General features: G+C 39.2%; 1 protein-coding gene and 1 pseudogene across 1 annotated transcript; one reads left to right on the plus strand and one right to left on the minus strand.

Moving 5' to 3' along the window:
- The window catches only part of LOC107044381, a 14,016-nt pseudogene extending 10,256 nt beyond the window's left edge, over positions 1–3,760 (plus strand).
- A 4,847-nt stretch (positions 3,761–8,607) lies between these two features.
- Positions 8,608–9,972, minus strand: LOC114841534. Its single transcript, XM_029126553.1, has one exon. It carries the CDS (start codon positions 9,970–9,972, stop codon positions 8,608–8,610), a length of 1,365 nt encoding a protein of 454 aa, XP_028982386.1.
- Between the last annotated feature and the right edge of the window lie 2,325 nt (positions 9,973–12,297).

Genomic DNA, 12,297 nt, shown 5'->3' on the forward strand with positions numbered 1-12,297 from the left:
GAGAGAGAGAGAGAGAGAGAGAGAGAGAGAGAGAGAGAGATAGAGCCATTATTACGCTATTGTAATTTCCTTTAATATTGTCATAATTGCGAGAAATGGAAAAGAGAAAACTTCAAGGGTCAGCTGGAAACGACAAGCAAAATATCCAATAGCCACCCAAAGCTGAAAAAAAACCGTAAAAAAAATGAAAGTCAATCGAAAATTAAACAAGGAAAGAAATAAAAATAATAAGAATAGGCGTCGAATAAATGCAAAAAAGGACAAAAATAATTCCATGACTCCCAATGGTGAGGTTCGAGCCCAACAGCAACATGATAAACTAAAAAATGAGGTAAATGAAAGAATGCAACGAAAAGAGAATAAAGCCAAACGGATAAGAATAAAACGGTCGGATCCAGTTTATTGTGAATTAGAAAAGAACAGAGACAAACAAAGAAAACAGTATTTACGATCTGACACTGTATTCAAAACAAAAGAAAATGAACAGCACAAAAAACGGTTATAGGGTAAAAGAGAAAATATCCAATTTACTAGTAATGAAAATGAAGGAAAAAAGGCATATATTAAGTGTAAGAGGGCTCCAGTTGTATTTACAATGGAAGAAAATAAGAGAAAAAGAAAATATATGAATCATAAGCGAGAAAGTGACGAATACTGTAGAATTGAAAGTAAAAGTTATCAGAATAGGATGGTGATTATTCGACGATGTGAGGAATATATCATTAATGAACGGATAAGGAATATTGTAAGGAATCGAGTTTTAAGACAAAGGATACAATATATTGAAAATGAATTATCCAATAATCTCAAAAGATATCGTATTCTGCGACGAAACAAAGCGTATAAATCACGTGAGCTCGCACAAAATGTTATGAGAAATAAAATGTTGAGGAATAATGTGAAGTTCATCAAAAATTAATTTCGCGGAATATTATACGAAATGAAAAACTCCGTTTGAATAAGATTTATAGCCGAAATGAAAGAAGATAAAATCTGAAACGAATGAGAATCACACGTTGTAGAAAAGCGAATGGGAAAGCGGGAAAGGATTCTGAATGCACGAAGGATGAAAAAAAAGAAAGAATGCGAAATATCGCGCGCGTGAATTGGAAAAAAATCGAAACGGCACAGAGATAAGAGAGAAATTGATATATTGAATTTTCGTGATAATTTTTATAATCGTTTGATGAGAAATAGAGAATCTTCTCCGAAAGCAAAACTTCAATTTCAATTCATCAAGTTTCGGTCGGAAACAGCTTCAATCATATTTTGTTGTTGTGAAGGTCTCTTTTTTAGATGCTCAGTTGTAGAACTGAACGGACGAAAAATCATCGAAAAAAGCGGCCACGATTTTCTAACCAAAATTAACAACTTCCCATCCGGTTTCATATGCAACACATGCAAAAATTATGCATATCGTGGCAATGTCCATCAATCCTCAACTAGCAATGGTCTCCAGTTCAGGCAAATACCAAAATGTGTAACAGAACTGTCAGATCTTGAAGAAAGGATGGTAGCACCAGTATTAAATTTTATGCAAATTCGGGCATTAAAGCCATATGCGTTAAATCCACAGTTAGGTCTAAAAGGTAGTGTAGTGAATATACAAGTCGATATCAATTATATGCTCCAAGTATTCAATTCAATTCAGTTGAAGTTGAAATGACATATTAGTCACAAAAGTGATTACATTTTTGAATCTATCAGGCCCAGTGTTATTTGTGAAGCATTAAAATTTCTAATCACTACACCACTGTATAAAAAATACGCTATTAAAGTAGACAACAACTATATTCAGAACTATGAGAATGATAATCAGCCAGTAGATTTTATAGTTAACACTAATGATATTATTGATGATGCAAAAATTGAAAGTATATCAAGTTATGATATCACCAATATAGTTGAGCACGATAGAATCCTTGAAAATTCAAAAGAAGAGAAGAGGGAAATTGAACAATTGATTGATTTTTCACAAATAAATAACGATGAGGTCTTGGTGGTTGATAATAATGCGGACGTCGTTGAGAATTATACTCCAATTGTTAAAATAGTCGCACCGGGACAAGATAAATATCCATTAGCATGGCATAAAATTGAAGACTTGGATGAATTATGTTTTCCAAAATTTTTTGGAGGGTATTCGTTCAATTTACCGAAATTAATATCTTATTCAGATCGTGTGAAATCAGAGGTGAGACATCATGATCGACGGTCGTGCATTCCTACGAGAATTTTGTTCATGGCCAAAAAAAATTTAGAAATATCATGTTCATCCAGTATTAATATATGTTTAAGGAGAAATAAGAAAAGTGCCAATGATAACATCAATGTTGCCAAAGCATTAGATGCTGATTTTCGTTCTAACTTAATTGATTTTGATTGTGGATTTAGAATGTTGAAATTTATTCGATCCTCGCCAGCATATTGGGAACATAAGAAGAAAGAACTATTAGCAATGATTCGCCAATCGGGTAACCCTACTTTTTTTCTAACATTATCCGCTGCTGAGAATCATTGGCCTGAATTATTGCAGACTTTAATGAAGTACAATGATAAGGGTACACAACGTTGTCTATAAAGGAAGCGTATAATTTGGATTATAATATCAAAGCTGATTTGATTCGGAATGACCCAGTGACCTGCGCACGATATTTCGATCATAAAGTTCAAAAATTTATGTGGCTGTTGAGACAAAAACAAAGAGTTTTTGGAGAATATATACTTCAAGACAGCTATCAAAGAGTTGAATTCTAACAACGTGGTAGCCCACATGAACATATGCTCCTGTGGTTGAAGGAATCCCCTAAATATGAGTGTAATAGTAATGCAAAAAGCAATGGTCAACTGATTAATTTTATTGATAGGTTTCTCACGTGTAAATATGATGAAAAAAATCCGTACATCAAGTTGCAACTGCATAAGCATGATCATAGCTGTGATAAAGGACAGAAGAATAAAAAATGTCGCTTCCATATTGCATATCCGGTGATGAAGGAAACAATGATAATGGAATTTGAATGAACATCAAGTTGCACCGAAAAAGTTTGAAGCAATTGAAACCTTAATGAATGAGTTCTTATAAAAAGAAAACATTTATGAGTTATGATGAAATCTTAGAAAAGTTGAAAATGTCTGAAGAAGAATATATCCTTGCTATTCGTAGCACATTAAAACAGAAACATGTATTTTTGAAAAGATCCAGTTTGGAGGTAAATATTAATTCTTATAATGAAGATATTTTACAATTGTTTGAATCAAATATTGATTTGCAATTTGTACTGAATGAATATGCAGTAATGAGTTATGTGACTAATTACATCAGTAAAATTAAAGCTGGTTTATCTAAACTATTGAGAGAAGCTACTATCGATTGTGATAACAATAATACCAGTGTCAAAGACAAATTCCGAAAAATTGCAAATGTATTTCTCAATGGTAATTTAATGTCCTCACAAGAGGCAGCTTATCATACTCTATCGTTATAGTTCTCGAAAAAAGTAGAAAGACATTGTTCATCAACACTGTTCCAATAACAGAACGGATTCTAATGTTTAAATCCGAAGATACTTTGAAAAAACTCGATGCGGATTCTACTGATATATACATGCCTGATGTGTTCAAGAAATATACGGACAGAACCAATGAACATGGAAATATTTGTCTTGCTGATTACGCAGCTAATTATCAACAACGCAAAAAAAAATTTTCGAAGGATGTTGAGAAAAACGATGATGATGACGATGAAGAGAGAACATAAACTTCGAGAACAAGCTGCTGTTATTCGATACCGGCGATACAGCCTAAAACAAGACCCAGCCAACTATTATCGAGAGAAAATATTACCATTCATGCCTTGGCGAAACAAAAAACTGGAAGTACAAAATGTTGATTACGAAAAAGTTTACGAGAACAATAGAGCAATTATCGAATGTAATCAGAAGAAATTTTCCATTATAAGTGATGAAGTCATGGATGACATATTAGAACCAGTTGAGGAAGATATGCGGGCAACTATGGAAGACCAAATTAAGCTAAATTCAGGTTCTCTCAAGATAGATCTATTTCAACAAGATGGTGAAGAATGTAAATCTAATGAGCATCTGAAGAAGAATGATACTCACAAGATGAGACATACATGTCCGACCAGGGTGAATGAAAATGAACTCCAAAACATGATTAGAAACTTGAATTGTAAACAAAAAGAGTTCGTTATACATGTTTTGAAATGTTATAAAGTAGGAAAAGTACCATTCAAAATATTCTTAAGTGGATCAGCTGGCGTAGGAAAAAGTACTGTTATTAACACGCTGTATCAGTTAATAACTAATTATTTCGATAGTTTACCTGGAGGAAATATGAATAACATAATCGTTCTATTATGTGCTCCATCCGGAAAAGCCGCATTTTTAATTAATGGTATAACATTACATGCTGCTTTCTCGTTACCATGCAATCAATTTGTAGCGCGAATAGGTCAATTATCTAGTGATTTAGCTAATAATATTCGCGAAAAACTCTCGAAAATGCAACTTCTGATAATCGATGAAATTTCAATGGTGAGTTGCACAATACTAAATCAAATAGACACACGACTACGACAAATTCGGGGCGTAAATGAATCATTCGGTGGTGTATCTGTTTTAGCTGTCAGTGATTTAAATCAATTACCACCTGTCCTGGACAGACCAGTTCATCAAGTTTCTAAGATGAATGAAATGTGTGACGAAATTCCAGGCCAATTCGTCACTTGACAAAAGCAGTAGGGTAATTATATAGGCTAGAGAGAGAGAGAGAGAGAGAGAAACGTTATTCCGAGAGAAAAACCCCATTCCAAAGTGTGAGACGCGCGAATCTATGTTCCTCATCGCAAAAAACTAAAGTTATGTCATCCTCCCCTAGAGAAGCTAAACCCGATGTTACGTTTTTCCCCGAGAAATACCCCGAGTAGGAGCGAAAATCCGGTTACCGCGCCAAGTCTATTCCCGCCGATGAAAGGTAAATTCAATCGAAATAAAAACCAATTTTTCAGGTTTGCCGGAATAATTGATATCGTTAATCAGCTTCAGTTTTGTTCAGTTTCGACCACGAAAAGCCTACGTAAATGAAATTAACGGGCCATTGGCCACGGAGGATCAAGGACGACACACCGAACCACCCCGCGCGCTTTTGACAACCCTTTTTGATTTGTTTTTGGGAAGAACACAAAAACGAGTGAAATTCTCGAGCTCCCCTGGTCGCGAAAATGTTAGAAATCTTCCAGTTTTGGTATTCGGTTCAAAAGTTTAATATTCGGTTGAGAAGTTTCTAATTACTCTCCGGAGAGTGTCCCTCAGGGATAAATTATTTTATTTCGGTCGTAAGCAGGGCTAAAATCCGCTCTATAATTCATAATACGGTTTAGTACGGTTCAATAACAATAATAAAGAATCAATAATTAAATAAATAACGTCAAATCAACGAAAACCCAATTCAAATATTTGAATTAAATCACCCGCGCCCTGCCTCTCATCGGCTAGGGAATTCAAGGCGACGCGCACGCCGCTTCATGGCCCCTCCATTTTTCCCCACTCCGACGCTATGGTCCCGGAGATGAATCTTCTCCCGGATTAGATACGCTACGCGTGAAATTCCATCTCCGTAAGGAAATTCACCCAAAAATTCCGAAAAAAAAGTGAAAAGTAAGCATCCCAAAGGCCCCATCAGTAGCCCCAAGGGATCATTAACTACGATGGTGAGTACTGGTGCATTTATTTCGCGAGTATAAGTGTTTCGGGAGTGAAAAACGTGCGGAAAACGTCGCACCCCAATGCCATATAACCCCTGGTTCTGTGCCATTGGTCCCTCGCATTCGCAAAGTTCTGTTGATAGGCCTGCGACCGCCTCAGTTACGTTCATTACTCGCATAAAATGGCCCCAAGCTCTGGTGAACTTCTCAGTCTTTTGTTTTAATCGAAAATTGTGATCCCACGGGAATAAAAACAAAACCGAGAAAACCACCGCGCGCATCCGGCGTCTCATGCGTTGTGTAGTTCACCTCGAACCCTCAGTTCCGTGAAATCCTCGTTTATTCGGGAAAAATCCTAGTTTTGGGTAGGGAAAAGTTATGTTTTTGTTAGAAGAGAATATTTTAAACGGAAATCTCGTATCGAATCCTCCGTTTTAACGCTGTTTTCGGGACGATAGTGGGGAGATGAAAACCCACGCGGCATTCAAGGTCACGAGACCACTAGTTGCTACGTCGGCGCCGCCGGCCGAAATAACCCACGTGCTCAAGGTCCCTTGCTCTCTCCGTCGCGCGACGAAGGTCACGCCACCCTAAGCTCGGTAATTCTTCGTTTTTCACCGAGATCTCGAGAAAACTCCCCTCATTGACCAATGGAAAAATATTAGGGAGTTACCCCACCTGGCCATAGCTCTGTTTCACCGCGAAATAACCCTTCCGCGATTCAATAAACGCCCCTAATGCTCTGTATTCCCCAGATGACCTCTTTCACCCTCACATGACCCCATATCTCTCTCTCTCTCTCACGTTCAAGGACCCCTCGAGTTACGTATCTCCCCTTCGATTGCCCTCAATTCTCTCAAATTCCGGATGATTCTATTCACATTTTACATTCTTCTGAAATTATCAATATCCTTGAAAGTAATTCGAGTCAAAACAGTTATTATTATGTTTGCCAAGGAAATCCTGTAATTAAGTAGCAATAGCGGAACACGTAAACGAGAACTTGCGTTACTCTTTCTTTTCGACCTTGATCCTTTGATTTAGTTTTAATTGTGGTTTTGATGTCTTCTCCACCTCGTTAATTGTCCCGCCTTGTTTTGACCTTCCAAACCTTCGAATCCACCATTCTCTCCACGACCCACATACTGATCAACCGAGCGATACCGTACCCTCACATTCCATCCCTCTGACGTTTTCTTTTGGTTTTGAATTATTGGATTTTGGGGACAATTGGTTTACGGTTTTGTTGTACTTTTTCCATACGGTTGCGGTTCGTTGACTCCGCGTTTTGTTTATTGAGTTATCTTTCGGTTCGAGGGGAGTGGTTTGTGAGAACGAAGTGATGATTTGCCAGCTTCGTGGTTTCCGTCAATTTTGAGTTAGGATATCGATAAGGTTCTGGTTGAGATAGGAAAAATCATTACAAATGGCTGCTTTTTTCGACATTAATCCATTATGGAATCAATTTGAGTTTTACGAATTAACAGAAATCATGCGCCAGAAAGATGAATTGGCGTTTATCAATGCTCTGAATAATCTGCCACTTGGAACTATGACGGAAGATGATATACAATTAATTAAATCAAGGGAAATTATAAACAAAAATCAGGTACCAGAACGGCGATCTCTGCAAATGCTTTACGTAGCCCTTAGTCACTTAACAAACTGAGTGGCCTATATATTTTGGGTAAATTTTACATCGCAAAATGAAAGTCTAATAAGGCAGATATCCCTAATCCAGCTTTGCGTGAATTGCTACGTTTAAGGACTAGCAAACAATTGCAATTGTCATACAATAATTTGATATGTGAGAATAATCTAAAAATTGTCTATCAAAACGTTGGTACGCTGAAAAATAAGCTGATACATGTTGTAAATGATCAGTGGTTTTTGCGAAATGATATTTTAATTTTTAGTGAAACATTAACAAATCACAACGATGAAATTCCCATAGAAAATTACCAAATTACATTCAGATCTGATGACTGCTCCAATAATCGTGGATTGATTTGTTATACGAAAAATAAATTACATGTAGACATCGTCACAGTCAAACGCGAATCTAATGCAACAGCGAACTTTGAAATATTCGTAATAAAAATAGAAGATTACTACATGATCAGTAGGTATAAATCACCGAAAACGACTGCATTAATGTTTGACGGAGTTCTGCAGGATGTAATGAAAAAAATACCAATGCAGAGTAAGAAAATTTGCATCGGTGATTTTAATTACAATATTTTAAAGCATGAACAAGGGAAAAATTCGAATCATCTGATAAATTATATGAAACGCTATGAGCTACAGACAAAATTAGCATCTTCACTGGTAACAACCAATTTCAATACCCAAATAGATGTAATTTTTACAAATTTTGACGATGTTGAATGTGTTGTATATGAAACATACTTCAGTTATCATAAACCGATTTATGCTATTGTTGTGTGAGGTAGAATGGACGAGTATAATGGACTCAAACTTCAGTGTTAAGATACTTGAATTTACTTAATTTCTTAGTCAAAGTGTAACGGTAAAAATACAAAAGAATTAAGATTAATTCCCAAATGAACTACATTGGTAATGACTCCCGAGTGCAGTGTGTTCTCGGTTTTTATAAGAAAACCGTGACACACATTTGTCTCTTTTTCGTTGTATTCGTATTACAAAACGATCCCGTGGTGTAATACGATGCTGAATCGGTAAACAATCGATAAACAGTTAATTTCATAATTATTAAACACGAATCACTTCGTAATTCGGTCATGGAATATTCTGGATTACAACATCCCTCCCGGCCAGAGAGGAAAATTCCATATTTGGAATTTTTACATGTACATATTTACAATCAACATTAACTTTTATTTAAATATTCCTAAGACCTATGGGTGAGATGGTGCCTGGGTTCCTCCTATCAACTCTCGGATTACCGAACCGGTACGTCGGCACCAACAGCACAGTGATAGCACTGTAATGATGAGGAGAAATATCGTTGCGCTAGAGATAATTGATGCTGGATGTGCGAGGAGGTCTGGGATGCCAAAGAATGTCGCATTTGCATCCAACCGTTTCATTTCTTGTTCCAAGTCCGCCTGTAGTCCTTGCAGCTCCTTGACATTTCGTACCACACTGCGAAGATGGACATCTTTCAGGTTCAGCTGGCCCTCTTTCAGGTAGTTGCTCGTATTCTCGCTCAGAGTCAAGTTCATCTTCGGATGAATATGCAGATCGAGACGTACTCCTGACGACTTTCGTCCTCTGATTGTGAAATCTGCGGCGATAACTTCACATAAGTTATCTATCTGTAAGATTCCCGTCCCTTCTAGGATGCTTCTATTCTCCTTCTGCCCACATCGAACGGTGATCTCCTCTGGATGTGGCGCTGCGTAAAGCCATGCGTTGTCCGAGGTCAGGTGAATGAGGAGTAGACGTTTCAACATGATGTGTTTTACGACACATGAATCTGGAATTTTCCCGGGGTCAACGTACATGTGCACCTCACAGGGACTATACGGCCGTATAGCTTGCGTAGGCAGTATTTCCGTGCACAGGTATTGCCCGTCGAGTCTCTTACAATTCCCCAACTGCTCTGACGTCATTGGAATGAACTGCTGCGTCGGCCCGTGGATAATTAAATACTCGTTTTCTGGTTCGATATATGAGTAATATCCCTCAACCGTTTTCACTGGCAATCCATGCGGTTTATATACGCTGTAGATTTGAGAGTTTACCAGCGGTATTTCCAACATCGTCACGATTCTCGTGTTGAAAGTGTGAATACTGATGGTGGAAATTCTCTCCAACTTGTGCATAACGTTAATACCAACTTCTATCGGAAAGCTGAATCCTGTTGGCAATTTAGCTTTCTTCAGAATCTCTACCAGATGTTGCTCTGAGAGAACTCCTGTTCCCAGGATCCTTCCTCTTTCGTCTGTCAGAAGGCGCAGAATTTTTCTTGCGTCTCTCATCGCTCCATCAAGAACTGCTGTGATGACCATGAAATGTTCGTCCATGTCGTCACGAACCAACGTTGTGTTGAATCTCGCCTCCATGCGTTCTGACAGCTGCTGTGTCGCGTTCAATAGAATTTCTTCATTTTTCTGCACGATTTCCTCTGTGTGTTGCAGTCGGAAAAGCGTAGAATTGATGACTTCGATTTGACCTTTCGTGATGTCATATGAGTTCCCTTGTTGACCCTCAAGACGATCAAGCCGTTCTTGAATTTCTTTCGCATCTGAGGCGTTCATTGTGCCAAACAGTGATTTTGCCACACTGCCCAATCCATCAATTAAGCCTCGGCGACTTTTGGCAGGTTATCCTATACCTAGAATCCCGTGAATTGCCTTTCTCAGCTCCGTGTGTTCACTCATACGTTCTTTCAAGATCGTTCGGAAATTCTCCCCTGATTTCCCGGCCTTTAAGAACAGCGCCTGCGTCAATATGTAGTGACTTTCCAGTTGATCTGCTCTCCGTAGCCAAGGAGTCACATCCGTCGTCGCTGCAACGGTCCAGACGTGATTGCTAAGGAACAATCTACCAATCGATTCAAAATGCAGGCCTGGAGTGTGAACGAACTTATCGACAGTATGCCCCTCCCCTCTTATAACTGGGATCATGCCGGCTAGCATGATTAATGTAAAGGCAACTGCTAACAACCCGTAACTCTTGGATTCTCCTTTACATTCCTGCTCCTCCTCCTGAGCCATTCGGCTTTCTCCAAAATTTTCAGGTTGTTCATCAGATACACACGTGATCAACCCAATAAAGGCTCTTAATCGATTGACGTGTACCCTCACTTTTTTGTTCTTCTTCCCGGAACGAATGGTGTAGTTTACATCCGAATTTTTCTGAGTAATTTCATAAGGTCCAAGCCATGGCTGCGTCAGTTTTTTGGACCTTCCACGTCGCACAACCTCATTTTTTAGCAAAACTCTGTCGCCGACGCAGAAATCGTTTTCCTGCGCATCTTTATCATACTGTTTTTTCGCTATTTCTTTCGACGCATTCAATTTTTCCCTCGCAACCTGGTGAGATGCGCGAAGTCTTTCACGTAACTCTTGTGCGTAGTCATCATACGAGTAAGTAGGTCGCGGCGGCTGCTTCACTGAGGTTGGTAAATCAGCACACCTCCCATACAGTAGCTCAAACGGTGTCCGTTTCGTGGCAGTATGCGGAGTTGTATTGTACGAAAACGCCGCATAGGGTAGCCATTGATCCCAATCACCTTGGTCTTCATCTATGAAATTACGTAGATACTCTGCCAGGGTGCGATGAGACCTCTCAAGAGCACCATTCGTTTGAGGATGATAGGCCGTTGTCTGAATCTTCTTTATCTTGAGAAGACGACAGACATCTTTAAAAATTTCGCTTGTGAAATTCCTGCCCTGATCAGTCAGCAATTTCGAAGGCGTTCCATGCTCGTAAATAATTTTCTCAACGAATGCTTTTGCCACAGTATTCGCCTCTTGATCGGGAATTGCAATCGCCTTACTGAACTTTGTCAACGCATCCTGGAACGTCAAGATGTATTTATTCCCATCCTCCGTGACTGGTAATGGACCAACTATGTCTATTGCACATTGCTCGAACGCCGTCTCCGGAGCTTCTCCAATCTGCATAGGGACCTTAGTTGTTTTTCCCAACTTATTCAGCTGGCATTTCTTGCAGCCTGCGACATATTTCTCAATGTCATTTTTCATACCCTTCCATTTATATTTTAGCTTTACTTTCTCGTGCATTCGTTGCACGCCCGGATGTCCTCCAAAAGGGGTATCATGGTATTCCCTCATTATTGTTGGGATGTCCTCAGGATCTGGAGTGACTCTCACTTGACTCTCATCAGGTGTCTCGCACCCTTCTTCAGGTGTCTCGGACCCCTCTTCAGGTGCCTCGGACTCCTCAACCTCAACAGCATCACCCTCAGCTCCCTTTCTAGCCTGCTGACCCCGGGTAATTNGTTGAAAGTGTGAATACTGATGGTGGAAATTCTCTCCAACTTGTGCATAACGTTAATACCAACTTCTATCGGAAAGCTGAATCCTGTTGGCAATTTAGCTTTCTTCAGAATCTCTACCAGATGTTGCTCTGAGAGAACTCCTGTTCCCAGGATCCTTCCTCTTTCGTCTGTCAGAAGGCGCAGAATTTTTCTTGCGTCTCTCATCGCTCCATCAAGAACTGCTGTGATGACCATGAAATGTTCGTCCATGTCGTCACGAACCAACGTTGTGTTGAATCTCGCCTCCATGCGTTCNATTCAGTGTCCTGCTTGCGTAAGCGATTGGCAAATCACTTCCAATTTCTCCCTGTGATAAAACAGCGCTCAATGCTTTATTTGATGCATCGGTTGTCAACAAAAATGGTTTCTTGAAATCTGGATACTGCAATATTGGAGCCGAAATGAGCTCTTCTCTCAAGCTCTCGAATGCGACGCCTTCTCTCTCTCCCCATATCCAAGCCACTCCTTTCTTTAATAAATCTGTGAGAGGTTTGGCAATTTTTGAAAAATCTCGAATAAATTTCCTGTAGTAACCCGCCAGCCCCGGGAAGGACATCACTTCCTTCGTTGTCCGAGG

This window comes from Diachasma alloeum, unplaced genomic scaffold, assembly GCF_001412515.2.
Source record: "Diachasma alloeum isolate Michigan unplaced genomic scaffold, Dall2.0 Dall_scaffold_00720, whole genome shotgun sequence".
NCBI lineage: Eukaryota > Metazoa > Arthropoda > Insecta > Hymenoptera > Braconidae > Diachasma > Diachasma alloeum.